This window comes from Rhipicephalus microplus, chromosome X, assembly GCF_043290135.1.
Source record: "Rhipicephalus microplus isolate Deutch F79 chromosome X, USDA_Rmic, whole genome shotgun sequence".
In the NCBI taxonomy this organism is placed as follows: Eukaryota; Metazoa; Arthropoda; class Arachnida; order Ixodida; family Ixodidae; genus Rhipicephalus; species Rhipicephalus microplus.
Genome location: NC_134710.1, coordinates 69,732,082 through 69,754,594, shown reverse-complemented (window position 1 = coordinate 69,754,594; position 22,513 = coordinate 69,732,082). Strand labels below are relative to the sequence as shown.

Here is a 22,513-nt window from a genome sequence, read left to right as displayed (position 1 = left end):
TCGTCAGTTCTGAAGAGGTGGTTTAGTATGCAGATTGTCAGATCCTTCATGCGTTTCTGACATCCTAAAGTACAAGACATTTGCTTCGGTTCCGGTGAGTGCGTTTATCCCGCCTCATTTAGAGTGCACTAAGGGAATAGTACGAGGAGTCGACTCTAGATTAACGCCCACTGAGACTCTGGAAACGCTGTCTAATGCTGGGGTCATAGCTGTGTACCAGTGCAACCGATTAGTTGACGGTGAGAAAGTCCCCACTGAGTCGGTTATTGCTATATTTGCCGGCACTTCCTGTCCAGCCGAGTTGAAAATATGGCCACTCATTTTCAGAGTCGAACGCCTCGCTTCTCGTCCTCTCCACTGTCAAAACTGTTGGTGCTTTGGTCACAGTGTAGGGGGTTGTAAATCAAATTCACGTTGTCGCATCTGTGGCGATGCCCATCCATTGAAGAAGTGCAATGCCGAAACAGAAAAGTGCTGCATCTGTGCAGGAAATCAGGCGGCCGATTACCTGAACTGCACTGCAAGGTCCAGTGAAGCGCAACTGCTAGAAATCATGGACAGACGTCGTTGCTCGCGGCGAGAAGCAATAACAGTTGTGAAGGATACGGCCTTTGGATATGCCGGAGTCACTTCGAGGCACGAACAACTAAGTGAGAAGATTCTGAATCTTATCGAAGCTGCAGTAGAAAAGGCGATGTCGAAAGCGGTGGAACACATAGTTACGAGCGTAAGTGAGTGTATCTCTCAAGCGTTTTGCTCACAGATGACACTGCTGGTCTCTGCAGTAACAGTACCGATAGCCAAGTCGGCACCATGCGCAGCGGAGGAGATGCCGAATTTAGCCACACAGCGGCAACGCCAAGAGGAAAAAACCCCAGTTTTGTCTGTACCTTCCACGTCGACCCACGCGGAGGATCAGAATGAAGTGGACGTATGCCAAGATTTCAGGCGTCAGAAGCGCACTGGATCTCCTGTAAAATCTCCTTGCACAAATTCAAAACCTAAAAAGGGCAACGAAAATGCCAGTGCACTAATCAAAGAGAGTATTTTAGAAGCTGCCGTTGCTGAAGTGTTTCGCTAGTCAACATAGATACCTTGAAAGTAGTACAGTGGAATTGTAGGTCTTTGATCTCTGCTTCTACTGACTTACTTTGCTTAATTATTCAATTATATCCAGATATAATCTTATTACAAGAAACCTGGCTAAGAATTATTATGTAAACAATTTTACAGCATTTCGGCTAGACTGTTCATCGCTAGGAGGTGGTCTAATTATACTATCTATAGTCTCGGATAAATTTTGCCGCACAGCGAGCATAGCTTTTCAGCATATGTCCTCAGACTGTGAAATTTTGGCAATAGACCTCTGTCTGCCAGGGCACCGCCCTTTTTCACTTATAAACGCATATTTTCCAACGGGTTCGCATAATACTCAACAATTAGATACTACCTTAGCTAATGGCAAGAAGGATTTCCTTCTGACTGGTGATTTCAACTCACATCATGTTTCGTGCGGATTTCAAACAGACCCTTCTGGTACTCTTCTGTGGGGTTGGAGGATTAATAAAAACCTTACCTGCCTAAATGATAGACAGCCTACATTTATTAACGGACAGACACGATCGGTATTAGATCTTACGTTTTGCAGCTCGAGTGTTTCAATAAAGTCTCGGAAAACAATTGATTTCTCTTCAAACAGTCACCATTTTCCTATATACTTTGAAATCTCATGTGCTGTGAAATCTATTCAAAGGACAGAGAAAACATTGATGAATTACAAAAAAAATTAAAGACTGCTTGCGTTCAAATATTAGGGCAGTGTTCACTGGTCACAATGAGTATCTCGGCAGAAATGTCTGTTTCGCTTTAAAAATCTTCAAGAGCACTTCAGAATTTGTAATTGCTTCAGCGTCAACCAAAAGTGCCCAACCTAGTAGATGGTGGAATAATGAGTGCACACGAGACTATAGAAGAAGAAAAGCTGCATGGAAAAGACTTATATGTGATCAGAGTCCAAAAAATTTGAAGCATTATCACTTCATTGCGGCAACATTTAAACGCACTGCATCGCGAGCGAAAGAGCAACATGAAGAAGAACATTTCGAGTACCTGTCTAAATCGAATAACAAACGTGCTTTATTCAATTTCCTTCGTAGTAGGAAGAAGACCCCTATACCAGGAAACGTTGACTCAGTAGTTCACACCTCACAAGAACTACAGCAATCATAAAATCAATTGGCTGAAAGATAAAAAAACAGGTTTTCAACGCGTCATTCCAATTCGGCTTACACAACATCTATCTATGACTACACAGAAATATCGACTTCCGAATTAAATCAGGCTATGGAAAGATTGCCAAATGCAGCACCAGGCCCCGATGTAATAACAAATACAATGCTAAAAACACTACACAGGGAATATCCGAACGATCCTTTAGGCCTCGTCGATTATTGGCTTAGAAAAGCATGGATTTCTGCTGAATGGAAGATTGCGAAAATTATACCATTGCTTAAGAAACAGGGGGCAGACTATAATTTAGACAACATATGACCGATAGCCTTAACATCTAATGTAGCAAACCTTATTGAAAGGGTACTTCATGGTCGTATAATTAGGTTTATCAATGAGAAACAACTGTTGAGTTCTTCCCAAATTGGCTTTAGATCTGGATATTCCATCTGGCATGTACATGTAGATCTGGAAAATCGTATTCATATTGCCCGTCACAAAAAGCAGTTTGCGGCTTTAGTAACGTCAGACATATGTAAAGCATACTATAGTGTAGAGTATCCTATCTTGACTAATCAGTTATGGAGTCATGGACTTCCACCTTATATAGTAGCATGGGTGACGGAATTTTTAAGTAGAAGGGAATTCAATTGTTATCAAGGCGGTTTCTCTTCCTGTAAGCACAAGCAAACCCGAGGTGTACCTCAGGGGTCAGTACTTTCCCCCGTATTGGTCAACATATTGCTTAGTACCATCCCATTCAGCCAGATGTGAAAACCTATGTTTATGCCGATGACATTTCTTTCTTTGCTATGGCACATGACTTCCACTGTCTCTACACTATCTTGCAAGCATATCTTAATGAAATAGAACATTGGCTGGATGGATTGATGTTGAACCTGAATACCGGTGAATGTGCTATTCTCGTTTTTCCTATCAAAGATCCCGTGCACATATCTATTTACAAGCTTCAATATATCCCACAAGTACAATCATTGAAATATCTTGGGGTTATGTATAATGAACATCTAAATTGGTGCCCTCACATTGAATACATCGCGACAAAAGCAGTACGCGCGATGGGCGAATTGCGGAGGTTGAGCAATTGTAGATCAGGTATGAGAAGGAAGGCACTTTTGATTATATTGTCGCAGTGCAACGCGAACAAAAGATGACAGCAGCTTACGGCAGCGAAAAGAGCGTATTCAGGATCAGCTGTACAGCAAGATGCCTGCTTCGTTGTCGTCCCGAAAAACCACCGGACCCACTAGCGGGAATCTACTAAACATTCCTATCACCGTTCTTTTTCATATGAACACGTGTCACTTGCCCCTCCTTATAAGAGCATCGCCCCGATGCTGATTCAGACCCACAGTATTTTTTTAACGTGCAGGCAGTCACTCACATACGGCTTCATACGCACTACATGAACAAGTTCAGGCTGGTGCTGGCGACGCCTCGGGCATTGGGGACTGTCGGAGACAACCTCGTAGGTGACGTCACTTAGCTGGCGCGATACTCGGTATGGCCCGAAATATCGCCTTAGCAGCTTCTCGGACAGTCCACGTTTTCGTACGGGTGTCCAAACCCACACTCTGTCACCGATTTTTTACGTTACAGTTCTATGGCGAGCATTGTAGCGGCCTGCGTCGTAGTCTTGTCGCTGGTGGATCCGTAAGCGGGCGAGCTGTCTAGCTTCTTCCGCGCGTTCAGTGAACACGTCAGCGCCTGTGTCGGTAGCGTCCCATTCATGTGGCAACATCGCATCCAGCATAGTCCGTACCTCCCGTCCATGAACCAAGCTGAATGGAGTCATGCGAGTCGTCTCTTGTTTAGCCGTATTGTATGCGAACGTGATATAGGGTAAAATCTCGTCCCAATTCTTATGTTGGACATCCACGTACATCGACAGCATGTCTTCAATCGTCTCGTTGAGGCGCTCCGTTAGTCCATTTGTTTGCGGGTGGTACGCAGTGGTCTTACGGTGAGTCGTTCCACTAAGCATCAGGACATGGTCTAAAATAGCTGCCGTAAATGCTGTTCCGCGGTCTGTGATCACGATAGTCGGAGCACCGTGGCGTAGCACAATATTTTCTATGAAAAATCTCGGCACTTCCACGGCGGTGCTCTTTTGGATAGCTTTTGTTTCGGCATACCTGGTTAGGTAGTCTGTTGCGACTATAACCCAGCGATTCCCTGCAGTAGAAGTAGGAAGGGGTCCTAAAATATCCATTCCTACCTGTTCGAACGGTGTACGTGGAACCTGAACTGGTTGCAGCTGACCGGCGGGTCTCTTTGGAGGTGACTTGCGTCGCTGGCAATCGATGCAAGTGTGAACGTGGTGCTTGACGGCTGTTGTGAGTCGTGGCCAGTAGTATCCCTGCTGCACTCTTGCCAATGTGCGAGTGTAGCCTAAATGGCCAGACGTCGGCTCATTGTGACATGCTTGGAGCACTTCAGTTCGAAGGGGTGCAGGAATAACGAGCAAATAGGGAGCTCCGATGGACGAAAAGTTTCTCTTGTAGAGGACGCCATTGCGTAAGCAAAACGACGATAATGTCCTTGCAAAGACTCTAGGTGCCCTCGAAGAACGTCCGTCCACGTAATTAATCAAATCAAGCAATTCAGGGTCACTTCGTTGTTGTTGAGCAATCGTGGACGCGTCGAAAACACCAAGGAAGGCCATATCGTCGTCGTCAGAAAGAGAAGCTGACTGTACTGGTGATCGAGACAGGCAGTCGGCGTCCGTATGGCGCTTCCCAGACTTGTGTATGACCGTCATATCAAACTCTTGTAACTTCAGACTCCACCGTGCTAATCGGCCGGTTGGATCTCTTAAATTAGTCAACCAACAGAGGGAATGATGGTCACTTATAACTTTGAAAGGGCGGCCATACAAGTACGGGCGAAATTTCATAACTGCCCAGACCACGGCGAGGCATTCTTTCTCAGTTGTTGAATAATTGGCCTCAGCGCGTGTTAGCGTCCTGCTTGCGTAGGCGATCACTCGTTCCGTGTCTTCTTGCCACTGCACAAGCACAGCTCCGAGGCCTACATTGCTTGCGTCAGTGTGAAGCATTGTTGGCGCTTGTTCGTCGAAGTGAGCAAGCACTGGAGGTGTTTGAAGACGTTGGCGGAGGTCATTAAACGCTGCTTGCTGTTCGTGATTCCACTCAAAGGTGGCGTCGTCTCTAGTGAGGCGAGTTAACGGTGACGCAATCCGTGCGAAGTCGGCGATGAACCGGCGATAGTAGGCGCATAGGCCCAGAAAGCGCCTGACAGCTTTCTTATCGGACGGTACCGGGAACTGTGCCACGGCCGCAAGTTTTTCGGGATCAGGCCGAACGCCGGTACAGCTGACGACATGACCGAGAAACAGCAGTTCTTCAAAACAAAAGTGGTATTTCTCTGGTTTCAATGTGAGGCCTGCGGAGCGTATGGCTCGTAAAACAACTTCTAGCCTCTTGAGATGCTCGTGAAATGTTGGGGAAAACACTATGACGTCGTCTAGATAAACTAAACAGGTCTTCCATTTTAACCCTGAAAGTACAGTGTCCATGAGCCTTTGAAAAGTAGCGGGCGCTGAGCACAGACCAAACGGTAGAACTTTAAATTCATATAAACCATCCGGCGTCACAAAAGCGGTTTTTTCTCGATCTCTTGGGTCTACCTCGATCTGCCAATATCCACTTCTGAGGTCCATTGAAGAAAAGTAGCGAGCGTTTCGTAGCCTATGGAGGGAGTCATCAATACGTGGAAGCGGATACACATCTTTCTTAGTCACTTGATTCAGCTTCCTGTAATCCACGCAAAAACGCAGGGTACCGTCCTTTTTCTTAACTAACACTACAGGCGATGCCCAGGGGCTCTGTGATGGCTGAATCACGTCATCTTCAAGCATTTTAGCGACTTGTTGCTGTATCACTTCCCGTTCGTTTGGAGCCACACGATAAGGATTCTGGTGTATAGGCCTTGCTGCGTCATGGGTAATTATTCGATGCTTTGTTAGCGGCGTTCGACCGACCCGTGATGTCGATTAAAAGCAGTCCTTGAATTCGGCTAGCAGCTCAAGAAGTCTCGTTCGTTCGTCCCTTGACAACGTAGTACCAACGTCAAGATTAGGTAGTGATTCTTCTTGAGGTGCTTCGTCTAGGGACGATAAACTGCCTTGGATTTCCGCAGTAGTGTCAAAGTAAGCGACGGCTGTACCCTTCGGGAGATGTTGGCGCTCAATGCTGAAGTTAGTGAGCAGCACGTTTGTGCGTCCAGCAGTGACAGTGACAAGACCTCGAGCAACTGAAATACCGTGGCTAAATATCAGTGAGCTTATTTGGTCAGCAATGCCGTCGCCGTCAAACGGCTCATCCCCTGCCACCGAAACAAGCGTACACGATCGTGGCGGGACGACCACATCGTCATCCGTCAGACGCAAAGGCCCTGAACAAGACGTATGTCTCGGCTCTGAACAATCGACTAAAGTAGGGCTGTTGTTGTGAAATGTAATGACACTGTCAGGGGTGTTGATCACGGCACCATGTTCTCTCAAGAAATCCATTCCGATAATCATGTCTTTACAGCATGAAGCGAGAACGACGAACGTCGCCACGAAAGTAGAGCCACCGATGTCGAGCCTTGCTGTGCACATTCCGACAGGCATCAGTAATTGGCCGCCTGCCGTCCTTAAGTGAGGTCCCGTCCACGCTGTCTTTACTTTCTTGAGGCGTACGGCAAGGTCATCACTGATACTAGAAAAGTCAGCCCCGGTGTCGACTAAAGCTTTGACTTGCTGTCCATCCACAAGAACGGTAAGGCCTGGGGTCACAGTTTCGTCGGTATTACGTCTTGTCGGCTTTACACCGTCCTGAGGTGGGAGTAATGGGGGCTTTTTTTCTTCGTCTTGACAGCCTGCAACCTTACCCCCTGAGGTCGCTGCCTTCAGTTTCCCCGGTGTGGGCTGGGTGACCTCGCTCCTCTGGTGTCGGCAAAAGTGCGGTGCTGCAACGAAGGTGACTGGGCAGGAGAAGGAGAGCGTGGTCGATGTCGGAAGACCGGCTCGTAATCATTTATAGCCTCGTCATCATTGTTACGGCGGCCGTCGAATGGGTGTCGGGGTACCGGAGGTCCTTGAGAACCGACATCTCCACGGCGGGATACGTACTGGTTGGCATGTCGAATGTCATACCGTGGCCTGAAACGGCGAGACGGATCGGCGCGGTGCCAGCAATAGCGGGCTATGTGGCCTACACCTCCGCAGTTGAAACAAAGTGGACGCCTGTCGGCAGTGCGCCAGGTGTCTGTTCGGCGAAGCTGTGGTTGCCGTGATTACTCCTCACGCGACGAAGGCCATGGCAAGCCAGAAGACGACTGGTCGTATGGGGGCTGGATGGATGGGCGCCACGGTGTCTCCCCCTGTGGTGGTGACCAAGGAACAGTTGCAGGTGGGGGGTAGTATGAAGGCGGAGCGGGTGGGGAGCTTCGAAGGGCGGCGGCGTACGTCATAGGACGTTGTTCCGGGGCAGGATCAGCTGTCGAAAATGCTTGGCGGATTTCGTCACGGACGACTTGAGCGACAGATGCCATGGGTGTGTCCACTACCGGAGTCCGCAGCCTTTGCAATTCTTCACGAACAATCTCTCTAATTATGTCACGTAAGGAGCCATGACTGTCAAACGTCACAGCGGCGGCCTGAGTTTGGGGGCTGCTGCACAAGCGGTCATATTGTCGGCAGCGTTGGTGAAGGGCCCGCTCGATAGCCGACGCTTCTTTGATGAAGTTCTCTACAGTGCTTGGCGGGTTGCGCAGAAGTCCAGCGAACAGCTGCTCTTTCACGCCACGCATGAGGTAGCGCAACTTCCTATCTTCAGTCATCTGCGGGTCAGCCCTCCGAAATAAACGTGTCATGTCTTCGGCGAAATGCGACCGTTTCATTGGGTTTTTGGACCCTTAGCTCTAGTAGTTGGTGGGCGCGGTCACGTCTGTCGACATTGGCAAAAGTTTCAACCATCTTCTGGTGAAAGTCGGTCCATGTGGACAGGTTGCCTTCTCTGTTCTCGTACCAAGTACGAGCGCTGTCATCGAGATAGAAGTAGGCCCGGCCGAGCTTTTCCTGAGCAGACCAGTGGTTGATCTTCGCAACACGGTCATAATGGTCTAACCAGTCTTCTACATCTTCGTGTGCGCCACCACCAAAGCGTTTAGGCTCCAGTGATTGAAAAAACGTTACCTGGGATGGAGCGGGAGGACTGGTGCCGAGAAGTACAGGCTGGGGGCTGGTGTTAGCCATTTCTAGATGTCCGGTAGAGGTTTTCTGCGAGGGGTTGCAGTCTGGAGGAATACCTCGTAGCCGACGACTGAATCGATGGACAGGGGTTGCAGTAGGCACGTCCGGGCTGGATGAACGGCTCCCACTAGGAGTGTGAAGCATCGGGTAGTGTCACGTACCCAGCTCCTCCACCAGTGTCGCAGTGCAACGCGAACAAAAGATGACAGCAGCTTACGGCAGCGAAAAGAGCGTATTCAGGATCAGCTGTACAGCAAGATGCCTGCTTCGTTGTCGTCCCGAAAAACCACCGGACCCACTAGCGGGAATCTACAAAACATTCCTATCACCGTTCTTTTTCATATGAACACGTGTCAATATATAAAATGTATGTCCGACCTGTGTTAGAGTTTGGCTGCGTTCTTTTTCTCGTGCGCCAGCCAACAAACTTCGGCCCCTCGTTCTATTAGAAAGAGAGGCTTTACGGCTCTTCCAAAGTCTACTGCAAATGCAGTGTTATACCTTGAAGCACGAATACCAACCCTATTATGTCGCTTTAACATTCTTACTGGGCAGACCTCTTTACGACTATATGAAGCACCGTTTAACCATGAACAAATTATTTTTATTTCAAATCCTGACCTATTCTTCTCCGTGCATTGGCCCAGATTTCACAAACCACAAATAGTATTTGTTCAATGGTTACTTGAGCCTCTAAATGTACAAGTTCGTGATCTGATTCCTTTAACTGAGCAACAAATTTCTCCAGAAATTGTTTACCATGATATCTTCCCAACTCACGCTAAACTATTACCTACAGGTGTTTTAAATGGTTTATTGCGAAACCATTTAAGTACTCTGCCAACAAATGTCATTACACCAACGGACACATCTCAATCAGATGAAAAGTCAGGCGTTGAAATATATTGCCCCGCACTTCATTGGTCATTTTCACTTCGCTTACCACATTTTCTTGCTGTCTTTCTGGCTGAATTGATGGCAATAATGTTAGCTTTGCTAAAGGTAAATACTTCCATTCCAGTCGTAGCAGCCATAACTGAATCATTATCAGTGTGCTCTTCTCTCTCCGCATCCGGTTGCTCACCCATACTGAAACTTTTTAAATCATTGGCTCCCTGTCATCTCCGAAGTATTCATTTAATCTGGGCACCAGGGCACAAATGTTTGTTGTTAAACAAAATAGCCGATTCTCTTGTGAAGACATCGCTTTCGACACCCATCATTCCTATTTTCCTTCATACAGTACACATAACGGTGGCGCGATTTCGCACACTTAAAATCAGGCAAAACTTATCAGACCCTGCATTGACAGCTCCTCCGCAGTACAACCACTTGTTATTTTTCTGGCGTAGTGAACTGTGTAATTCAAGGATGACGGAAGTTGTCATCGCAAAATTTCGTTGCCGTGTTACCTCCCTCAATTTTTGCTTGCATAAATCAGGTATATTGAATTTTCCTCTGTGCATTTACTGTAACGAAGAAGAAACGATCAGTCGTTTTTTATTACATTGTCGCCGTTTCAATTTATTCAAGCAAAGCATACTAGCACCACCTCTTCAAAAACTGGGCTTGCAATTATCACAACCTGCTCTTCTTTCATTTGGAGCCTCTACACTGGGTTTCAGCCACAGGGATGTTTTATTTGCCGTTCAGGAATACATCACTGCTACTAAACAATTTTCTTGCTAAATTACGGTATCACTATTTCTTTTTTTTTGCAAATTTGCAATGGGCCTTTCTAATCAGAATTAAATCACAAAAGTTCTTTTAGGAATGACGCAATGCTGAAGGTATCCGGCAAATCCACCTTATAATCGGCCAATCCCCTCCTCTAGGTACGAGCCATTTGCACAGGGAAACAACAACAACAACAACAACGACAACAACAACAACAATAACGCAGCGTTCGCCTTAGAGAAGCGCAATCGTTTCAGAAAACCTTAAAACATTTGTTCGGTAAAGCTGAACATATGTTAATACTTCGAGGTCCCATCATGCACAGAAAATGCTCCGCATTTGCTGAAAGGACTACAGTTCGTTCTTTCTTTCGAATTGGTTTATTCCATTGTATGTTTTCGTTTATTTTTTATAACTCGTTATTTTGATGATTATTACATTCTCGTTCATTCCTTGTGTTGCGCTCATGCGTTTCTTTTCTAAATCATTGTCGGTCGTTTCTTCTTTAGTTAACCGCCGCTGCCACCGTTGTCCATCACCGCTATGTCGCCAAATAAGGAAAAAAAATGCCGAGGTTGGAATGGTGTTTGAACCTGGGTCCTCTGGATTGTAGCCCAGAGTTTTAATCAGATCATTGGTGGTGCTCGAAACTCTTTCGCAAAAAAAAAAAACCCTGCAAAAGCTTCATGTCGGCAAGGATCCACTTTTACATGTTATTCAGCATGGTGAAAGAGTATAGATAAAAGCACAGTGTCGCACAATGAGAATGGCGTAATGAGTGGATAATTGAGTACTTTCAAGTTCCAACGCAATATAAAGGCAATACCGTAAGTTTTCAGTGTCATCAATGACAACATGAACAACGTAAATTCACGTAATGCTTTGCGAGCGAGTAGTGGGTACTCCCTTTTCCGCAAAAAAAGCGAATAATGGCGTAGAAGGGCTTCTGTGTACTTCACAAAATTACGATTTATGTTTAAGCGGGAACCTTGCAAGCGTACATTGTAATTCCAAGAGAGTTTACACCGGATTCTGGAAAATTCTGTTTTTTCGAGCTTATGCTGTGGCTATGCTGCGCTCCGAGCAGGCCTGGCGTTTCTTTTTTAGTGTCATGTTTGTTTCTGCTAAAACAATTTATCTCGTACAGTTGATTGCGCGCGCCCAAGCGTCACTCACTTTATTCGAGGCAGTTGAAAGCTTTTTCTGGGGGCTGATTTTGAAGCATAGTGAAGCCACAGGGGCTTGAAGTGTTCAGTACGCACCATAATTTCGTCATCGAAAAGTTGCGACGCATCATTTGTATCTTTTATATGGCTGGGGTGCGTAAAAAATATATTTTGAGGATCACTACACTCACAAATGTGTGTGTGTGTGTGTGTGCGCCTGTGTGGCCTTGTGGGCGCAGCCTTGTGGGCGGAGCTTATATTGATGCTTAGATTCCGACGCTCGACGAGTATGCAGAGCTACACATAAAGATGCCGAGGCCTGTTTACATCAATAGCGCATTTTCAAGTGTATGAACCACCCATGCGTATAACCCGCACTTCAACAGCTAACTACGGCAAAATTTAAAAAAAGATAAATATCTCGGCATATAATTATTGTGAAGCAGTGCTGAGAAGGCAACTTTCTCAGAAAAATTCGCGCCGAAAATGTGGTAATTTCTTTGAAAGTTTGGTATGAAATGGTACTATAAATCGAAATAATTCTTTTTCTTTGCGTGGTCAACACACGCGGGTTGGACTACTTCGCATGCGCCTTATAGAAACAAACAGTAGCTTATTCACTCAGACTGGAAGGTCAATAGCCCTTCAGTTAACAGCCAAATATAACCTAATTCGTGAAATGCGTTCCACTTTTCTGTGCTCACATTCGGGTTAGATTAGAAATGTGAACGACAGGCCTAACAAGTAACTCCAAAGACATTCTTCATAGTTGGTCCTTTAAACGGTGATGTTCCAATTCATAGCGACTGCAGTGCGCCTCTGAAAAAATTCTTGAGACCAATCCTGTGGCTTACACGGACAAATTGTTATTACTCACTGGAGTCGGGTAAATAATGCCAGTACAATTCAGCCAAAGACCTACTCCTCATGAATCCGCGGGTCGTCAGCGAAAGGTCCGCGGGCCGTGCGTTTAGGAGCCTCTGCGGTGTGTATTACGTATAGCGATGCTCCCTCGGAGGTGGCCGTGCCGGTGTCTCTGGAGCGTCTCGGTGACAGGGGGCGGTCCTCTCTCCTTCTTGTGCAGTTCACGCAGCTGCGCAAGGAGATCGCCGAGGAGCTGGACGAGGCTGCCGTGTTGGCACCCGTGCTGCTGCGTTACTCGGCGGGCTGCCAGCGGGTGCTCGAGCTGATTCGCGACGTGGACGAAGACGACTCGGACCTCTCGGCCGGATACCACTCGGACTCGGACCAATCAGGCGCGCCCATGCAGCGAGTGGCGGGGCAGGGCTGCAAGGCCCCTTCGTCAAACTACAGGTTGGTGCCACCATAGTTTGCAAAGGCGGTGATCTTTGCGTGGTTGTTGACAGCTTCGTCGAGGCGACCTCCTTTGAACGCATATTTGTTTCAGTGGCTTTCTTCCTCGGTCTCTCCCCGGTTTTCGATCTTTTTCTTTAATGTACACTTTTCTTTATGGTGAAACCATACTTTCTGTGGTTGTGCGACGACGCTTTGATGTATTTACTTGTGCATTTTGTTTGTTTGGTGCATTTTTGCGCTCTCACTGTAGGCAGGGTGTTTTTTCTTTAACAATACATAATTTCCTTGAAGATCCCATAGACAGGAAGACTCCTGTCGTTATCGCACACGGATGCCACATCGAGGTGTGAATATTTTGTCGCTGATAACGTGATACTGTTTCAAATAAGTATCGAAAACCTGTTTACTTCTTAATTTTTTATTTGTGTTGAATGTTTTAATTAAGGACTTTTTACTGATGCCATTATTCATTCGTGGTTGTGTTTTCTCACTCTTTCTGTCCGAGTCGTGGCTACATCTGACGTTCGTGTATAGTACTTAATTGACTGTTTCCTATTCGCCCCGAGATCGAGCGGAGTCTCCGCTTGGTGGCCACTGGCTGAAGCGCACCTAGTGTGGATTGCTCCCGGCGTCTTCTGCTATCCACATATGCTAGCACGTGCGCGTACGTCATGCTCGTGCTCAAAGGGCGGTTTGTCCCACTCTGTTAGCGCAAGATTAACTGCTTGTACGCTTGCCTAGCACTGTTTACAGAAGCATTTGGCCTTACTCATCTGTATATGAACCGTAATAAGATGAGGTCGAGTACTTGGCGAGAGTGATGTGTATCGTCGTCGTAGCCTCTCTTCGCCAGGATCATGTCAGTGTAGGTGTCACTTTTTAGCTGAAGCTCATCGTAAAGTGCACTTGGCATCGCCCCAAACACGAGGAATAATAAATATTGTGTGAATTCAGCGTTTCAGCGACTCAAAGATAAAGTTTTGTATTGTTGTTAGGAGTCTACTCAAAAAAATTTTGCTTTCTTGCTTATCGGTTATGCGACGAGCCTTAATTCTGCTTGAGATAACCTTCTAATGTACGATTCTAGTCCCATGACAGTGCTATGTAATTCTGACACTTCGGTACTTCAATTTAATGACATGGAGCTGACTAAACTTGAGTCGCCAAGCGCAATTTTAGCATTGGGCGATATATTTTAAAAGACAGACCCGTGGTCTTATCAAAGGTGAACCCTTGCCGAAGTCTGCCTGGTTGGAATAAGAATGAGGCAATTAAAAAAACTCCAACGAAAAATTGTATTATGGTTGGAGCCAGACCAAGCACCGATTCAAGCGCTGTAATACAATTTTTGGTTAAATTTTCCTAATTGCCTCGCCCTTGTTCTTAGATTCGGGTTCGCTTAAAATAGGCCAGATTGTCAAAATTAATCCAGACTGCGTGCCTCGCATATGTCGCATAATTTCAAGGAGAACGTCACTTTTTTTTCACATTATCTTGAGCGCTTTTGTGGCGTTGTGCTAGGCAGACGGAAGGAGTGAACACACATTCGCTTGAAAAAAAAACTTCGTTCCATCAATTAATCGAACCTTTCTACCACTTTGATTCAGATAATCAATATAAGAAAGTTGTGGGCTGAACTATTACCTTTTTATACTGTTATAGGAGTAACAACAAGCGCGCTTAAGCGCTGTAAGTCACGTAGCTTTTCTGAATAAATTTATCGACTGTCCTAGGTTTATTGCATAAATAAATGATTAAAAAAGGGGCGTAATGAGTAATCACTGTATTTTTAGGTTCATCGTCTAAAAATATCTAATTTCTTCCTTTCCTTGGGGGGGGGGGGGGGAGGGGGTTGGTATTTATGACCAGCGTGCATGATGAATGAATTCAGTTGTGCTCAGCAGTGCATAGTAAACGGGGCACAAGCTCAACACCTAAAATAAAAATACTAGAAACGTGACACACTGCAGTGCGAAAGTACAGACAGTCACCAAGCGCGAACATCCCTTTTAACGGCAGACTGCGTTTCTGTCACAAGTAAAAGTAACGTTCGGTGAGCTTCGTGCATTCATGAAGCAATTAACGGCATATTTATTAACAGGGCAGCAGTCAACGCATTTCATTCGCCGACAATCGGCTCACAGCGCTCAGAAAACGCGCCGCTGCGTGCACGCTCACTGCCGGCCGCCTATCGACACTAGCAAGATGACGGTGCTGCCCCCTATAGCCCGATCTCGGGGCGAATACTGTCCTTAACCCTCTTACGCTCAAGTTATTTTTTGTAGAAGCAAAACTATCCAACTCTGACAGAGGCAATAGGCCAAGTATCACTAACCAACTAAAAGCTCTATTGAGTAGTCTCTCTATTTTATTTTATTCTCCCCTCCGCGCGTTCATGTCAACATACTCGTTTCATTTATACTTGCGAAGCCTTTGATCGAGTGCACCACTCGGCAAGAAGTAGTGCCATCATAAAAACAATGAATATCACATCAAAATGCAGCCAGATTTGCTAGATACTATATTGTTCTTTAGAAGTGCATTACACGAATTTCCCAAGGTTAACTTACTTTACTATACAAATCCCTTTTATACAGAGACAGCTGTGAGCAAGTCTGAAGCTCATTAAATGCTGATAAAAATATTTTATTTTGACATTAAAATCACTTGTCATGTGACGCACCTACTGACATGAACAGCAGGTGAGTGACGAGAACAGGACACTAGCTTTCAAAAACACACTGTAAATAATTCTTTTTGCTCTGCACCCTCACGCTTGTCAAGATATTTTCTGGTCTCTCGAAATACTGGCCTTTTATTGAAGAAAAATTTAAACAACAATAAAAAAGACAACTGAAAAACTTAAACGTTGAACGCTTCTAACAGCTCGAAAGTACGCGGGCACAAGTAAAGAAAAAATTCAGAACACTACTATCCCAGGCAAGCCGCGCTCATGTTGTTATGTGTGTAACGTGTGTCCAAGCCTTTTCATGCAGTTCAATAGCGTTTAAAAGCTATTAACGAGCAAGCCCACCAGAGTGTCATAGTGGAGCTTATTTAACTTGGAACATCATAATCATTGGCACTCTTGCTGCAGTCACTTCTTGTTTCGCTGAATCTGCCTCAATAAAGAAACAAAGAGGCTTCCATATTCAACAGAGTAGTAGCAGATGCAGTCCCCGTGCGCAGGGTGAAGAAAAAAATATGGAGTTTTACGTGTTATAACCGCTATATGATTAAGAGGCATGCCGTATACTGGAGGGCTCCGGAAATTAGACGATCTGGTGTCCTTTAGTGTGCACTGTCATCGCGCAGTACATGGTCCTCCGGCCTTTCGCCTCTATTGAAATGCGATCGCCGCGGCCAGAACCAAAACCGCGACCTTTGGATCAGCAACCGAGCACGGTAGCCACTTTTCCACCGAGGTTGACCTGCGCGAAGAAATACGACTTTCTTTGTCGCTTTTTACACACTTGATTATGGCCGAACCCGACAATGCCATCCGAAGCTTCCACCTGCACTGAAAGTACTTGTTGGTAAGGCAAGCTCTAGACTGAGTAGAGAGAGAGAAAAAAAAACGTTCATTAGGTGGCCAATGAGTGGATGTGGGAGGGTCCCTTATTCCAAGAACCCTCTGACCTGGACCACCCTCCGGACACGAGCAACCAGTTGACGCTCGAGAATGTTTTAGGGGCGAAGCTCCTTATGCCGCCGTAGGTCGTGCGTTTGCAATGTGTGTATACAGTTGTAGCAGTCGTAATAGTAGGTAGCCACCTCTCGTTTAGTCCTTGGAATGTTTGCTGAGTGGGGGCACTTCTATTTGATGAATATATGATGAAAATATGCGAGATGGTGGTACCTGGAGCGTTCACCAGATGGGCGGATGGACGGAAAGATGCACGGACGGACAGACGCACGGATGGATGGATGGACTCACAGCGTACAGATGGAAGGACGGACGCACAGACGAACGCACAGGCGAACGAATGTACGGATGCATGGACGAATGTATGGATGGATGGACGGACAAACGCACGAATGCACGGACGGACGGTCGCACGGATGGATGCAAGAACTAATGGAAGGACTGAAGGCTGACGGACGCTTCGCACCACCCATCATCATCCAGTCCGTTACTATGCTGTGATTTTTTTTAGTCAATCTGCTCTGAGGCATCTGGCAGGCCGAGAATGCACCCGAGTCCTGGGACTCCGAGCCGCCGCCTGAGGCCACCATGACTGAACAGCCAGCCCATTGTGTACAGTAAAATCTATTTCTTCCTCTTTTAGAGTTCAGCTTGCCAAAGCCTCGACTGATCATGAAGCAAAGTGTAGTGCGGGACACCAGGATAATTCTGATCACGTTTTGGGGTTCTTGAAAGTGCACCTAAATCGAAGCACATGGATGTTTCATTTATTTTTCTATTATTTCACTGTCTTCTTTCCTCTTTCTCTCCTCCTATTTTAATTTCCTCTATAATTTTTCCTTCTCCCGAAAGAGTGAACAGGCATTCTGCGTCTCCAGGGGGCAGCCGTCAGCCTGGTCTCTTCTGTTTCCCCCTGTGTCCTTGTGTATTAATGCTTCCATCGTTCAGATTCACCGAAAAAACTGGAACTGGATTGGCCACGTAATGCGTAGGACAGACAACTGATGGACAGTAAGAGCAACAGAATGGTCCCCAAGGGATGGGAAACGCTGTCGAAGAAGGCAGAGAGCTGGATGGAATGACGAGATTAGTAAGTTCGCAAGAATTAAATTCGGCAGATCCCATGTACCATGGGAATCGATGTCATGCGAAGAATGCGGAGAGAAGGTGACTGTGGTGCGTTTTTTTTTTTTAAATTGAGTGATACGTTACGAAATGACGCTAAACATGCGTACAAATGTTATATAGGCACAGACGTGCATGTATGTTGAGCAGTCGCCTACGTTTTATATAACCAGTTGTTTACAGTTGCGTAACGATTCCAACAGCAAAATTGGTATTACCAACACTAGAAGTGGTAAAATGTGATGTAGCGCTTATGCTTGCGAGCATTGTAGCCCCGTGCTAGTGCTAAGTAGACCAACTTCAGTCAATGACGCTTAATTGTACCACTGACGTAAACCCGACGTGACGGCTGTATCATTGAAGTACATAGGCAATTTTTATAAAATTAGACGAGCAGCACTGCAACTACAATCGACGTTGCACCAACAGTACGCCTGCATAGGTTCTTTATTTTTTTAAAAACTTCAGAGGCTTGCGTAGCTCTGTGGTAGAATACTTGCTTGCTACGTAAAATGCTGGGGTTTGATTCCTGCTGTGACCATAAAATATATTCTTTGCATTTGTCGTGTTAGCACTACCGGTGTCGGTTTTTCCTAACGCTTTTGCACTTAAATTATCAATGTGTTTCTCGGTAGATGTTAACTGTAAAAACACATATGTGGCACTTCGCCGAGAACCATGGTCCGTAGTGTACGGGTATGTCCACGTCTATTTGGAGGAAAGGGTTTGACATCGTATGCAGCTGGGCTTTTACATTATTCACGCCATGTTAATTTTAGTCTACTAGTTAAGCACCGAGACATATGCTGATAGATAGATAGATAGATAGATAGATAGATAGATAGATAGATAGATAGATAGATAGATAGATAGATAGATAGATAGATAGATAGATAGATAGATAGATAGATAGATAGATAGATAGATAGATAGATAGATAGATAGATAGATAGATAGATAGATAGATAGATAGATAGATAGATAGATAGATAGATAGATAGATAGATAGATAGATAGATAGATAGATAGATAGATAGATAGATAGATAGATAGATAGATAGATAGATAGATAGATAGATAGATAGATAGATAGATAGATAGATAGATAGATAGATAGATAGATAGATAGATAGATAGATAGATTCGCCCAGTGTCTGCGCAAGGAAATGCTTCGCATTTATAACGGAATCAGCTCCCATCGTATACTGTATACCGGAGATCATTGGGAGTGGTCTTCGTCCGGCATTGGACTAAAACAAGCTGGGAATGATGGCTTTGATGATGAAATGTGGCCACTATGGCCGAGAGCATAACCCTCGTCCTAAAATGCAGCTCAGTACCTAACTCGTTCAAAACTATCACAGGCGGGTGTGTGAATGACTGGTTTATAACGCTCGAATCCTGAGGAGCGTGCTGCTTCGTTCACATCGCAGTTCCAGCTCGAGCGCGATAGGGACCGACGTCCAGTCATCATCATCTGAGAGCGCAGTGGCCGAGGAACTTGCCGCGGCACGCCAGACCATCGCGACGCTACAGCAGCGGCAGCGCGAGCTCCAGGACCGGCTGGCGGTGCAAGCGCAGAGAATGGTGGCGCGCGGGGGTCGCTTCGAAAGTTCAGCCCAGGGCGAACAGAGGCCCTCGGTGCTGGTGCGACGCTACGGCAGCCTGTACGCACAGGCACGCGTCGACACGCTGGACGCCCTCGACTCCATCCCGCAGCTGCGGGGCGCCGATGAGCTCAAGAGCAAGCTCCTCTTCTCTGTGGTCGTGGTAAGTACGCGAGCTGTGCCACGACGGGGCACTGACACATTGCCGGTAAGACAGTTTATGCACGTGGTTTTGGTGCCTCCAGCTGCAAAGTCTATACTGAAGGGAGAAAATTGGTTGCAGTTGCGTACGGTAGGCATAGCAAAATCATGACCAGCAGAACCAATAAGATCGAGAGCATGGACTAGTCGGTACTGGCTGACTTAAGACATAGCGATACAACAATCAAAAGATGGCATGCAGTTATAGTATGAATTAGAACAAGAAGCTCTGCTTTGAAAGCAAACAGTGTTAGGTAGCAGCCAATATTCTTAGTTACATCAATAGGATTAAGAAGAATGTAATTGAGCAGGCCTCATGGCCGGTGTTCTCATAGAGAGTCTGAACGGAGGGCACCAAAAGAAGCACAGATGGGGTTGGCAGAGATTCATGTGATTGTGATGAAATTGGGTAGTTTGCAAGCACCAAAAAAAACCAGTTCACGCAATGAATAAGTAACTGGAGGTCATTGGGACAGCTAGACCTCTACTTGGCAGTTGGCATGAATAAACTTACCACGATGATGATAACTTGTAGCTAACAGCGCATATACCAACTGCCCTTACCGAGATTCCTTGATATCACGGCTGCTGTATAGAAATCTATGAAATTTTCATTATATTATACTGCATAAGACAAGTACCTCTCTATGTTACCAAGGATGTAGAGAAGACTAGTTGATATGACTCCGCCTCCTGACGTATTGGCGGGCATCCACGAGGGTTACATGAAAGAAAGACACCCTGTGTGTCTCTCATTCCTGTGGTCCAGGTCAATACAAGGTATCGTGTTGAAAGATGAAGATCTCTTCCTTGCCGGCGATTTCATAGAAAGGCTCGGTATCGAAAACAACAAAATCCCTAACTACCCCATCAAATGTCCGAACAACTTAAAGAGAATGATTCGCGTAAACTTAATGATTCAGTCCATTGTTTCTAGTAGAAACAAAGTCTGCACGTTGCCGTAGAGTGAGATCTTTGGCGTCTGAGCTTCCTCGTTGAGTTGTGCTGCTAGAGCAAATTGTCTTAGGCCAGGAAAAAAAAGAAGACACTGTTTCAATAGCTCGCGCCTATTTTTTTGCATAAATCTAATTGAAACTTAGAAACCTGAACTTATACAAAAGAGCTCCATGCAGCTGACTGAACTTGTGACGAACGGCTCGCGTGTGTATCATAAAAAAAATAGCATTCCCGCGAGGTGGCGGAGAGGCAAGCCCTCGACGTCCCCACGTGGGAGGCCTATAGGCCCAGTCAATTAGGCTGCTGGTTTTAATAAATGTTTATTCCTCTTCCTTTTGAAAATTCCTAGCTACGGTTTCTCTTATCTTTTGTTGTTCGCTTATTTATATAACCGTGTTATTTCAAAAAGGCTATTAGGACTGGGGTAGTGTAGCATAAACAATCGCAGTACCGCACTAAATTCTTCAAGTCTAACTGCACGAAATAAAAAAATAGACATGGGTGTCCGGAGGAATGGAAAGAGGTAATATCCTCAATGAAATTCTCGATAATATTTTTCTATGCAGTAGCAATGAGGTACATAACTACGTTAGCTCGCTCAGGTCCCACATATTCATATGAAACGGCCTTTAGGAGTGCCAGCCAACTTTGCACGTTTCACACTTGTGACTTATCCTTCCGGTCATGTGACGACTGCGATTGAAAGGTGGCCTGTGGTTGAGCCAACTCTATGCAATACGTTCTGTGTACGTCAATAAAATTAGAGACATCATTTGCTCTGCTTGCACGTAAACGTGCGCTCAATGAATATAGAATGAGGTGATGGCAACCCGTATACACAGAAACATATGTTTTTTTTTGGAGTTGCTTTGCTATGATTTCAAGGCCCTTTGTAAGGTATTTTGTCATGGGGACGTAAGGGCAAAGCTAGGAATCCTTTTGCTGGTGGGGTTTAAGCCACCGTATCCGTGTGGTTTTGTGTGTGCTTATATAGACGCATGCAATTTTTTTAAGTTCGGAGGAGTTCAGCCCCGCTCCCCAACCAGACTACTCCGATGTAAGTGCAACTATCATGACCGATTTGGGGGCTGAACAAACAACTGAGTCGCATTGACAGCAAGACGAGTCTCTGCGCGAGCAGCTAGGTGAGAGGACGGTAATATAACTGGATCTTCAGTGCCTTTTCGCCCCTCCTTTCGCGGGAGACACAACGCGCGGGAAATCTGATTCATCTGAAATTAGTATACGATCGGCGTGTGAGTACAGCCGAACGAGTGGCTTTGTGGAATGCTGGCGTCCTCTGCCGAGCACAGCTCTCATCTACATTGTCGAGGCAGTCGGTGGTGGCGCGGCGGCAAAGACGAAAGTAAGGTCCATTGAAATTCGTGACGCCCGTTCACTGCTAGCTCACAACTAATTTTATTAACGCTCCAGTGCAGTTAGATACTTACCCTTGTCCCTTTTGATAATAACGTGATGGCTAATACTGATTGTTTTCATTAATGCGACTTCAACCTACAGGATGCATGATGTGTAAAAGGAGCTCGAAAGAAAGCTCATTTTGCGTTGTCATCTAGTGAAGGAAAGGCTGTAGTCGCTTCTTACAACGCGTGCGTAAACGTTTACGAGACCAGCGATATTACTGTCATATAGGTTTCTCCTGCGCTTTCCACTGTAAGAGCACTGTATATAAGGTACTGCACTCTGCAGTAATTATCTCGACGATTTCAAGTGTGAAAACCACGATCACGAGCGGATCTGGAGCGAAAGGGGTGACACATTACCTGCAAAGCTATCACAGCTTCTGCGCTGCAGTGCGGGATTTTCTTCCTCAGTAAATATGACTGGTCAGCGTATAGTTGCCCCGTCCTTCTGCATTTCATCTTTTACACCTGTTGCTAAAGTCTTATAAAATTTCTATGGTTCGTTTGCCCAGAGAGATTATGAGAAATATTCGGTGAAATGTGCTTATGTTGAAAGAGAGAGAGAAAAGGCGCGTGCGCATTTGTGCGTGCGTGTGTGTGTGTGTGCGTGTATGCGTGTATGTGTGCGTGTGAGTGAGTGAGTGAGATGCTTGCAATCATCAGTTCACGTGCTTGGTAGATGTGCACTTTTTTGTGTTCAAGCAGAAGGCATGAATTCGGCCACAAACTTGACACACGCGTTTATAGGTAACAGAGGTTATACAAAGTCACTTCTTCGATCTAAATCAAACGTGTCGCTGTTGTATTATTCTGAAACGTCTCCGTTGTTACTATCACTATAGCGTGCTTTTCGCCCGGATATATACATTCGTCGGACACGTTCG

The 22,513-nt window shown here is 45.7% G+C and overlaps 1 protein-coding gene across 1 annotated transcript in view; it reads left to right on the top strand.

Annotated features, from left to right (window-relative positions):
* The window catches only part of LOC119176664 (uncharacterized), a 119,087-nt gene that overhangs the window by 84,015 nt on the left and 12,559 nt on the right, over positions 1–22,513 (top strand). Inside the window, exons 3-4 of the mRNA XM_037428022.2 lie at positions 12,437–12,666; positions 18,874–19,210. Coding sequence (XP_037283919.2) covers positions 12,437–12,666; positions 18,874–19,210 — 567 coding nt within the window. The remainder of the gene's footprint in view (positions 1–12,436; positions 12,667–18,873; positions 19,211–22,513) is intronic.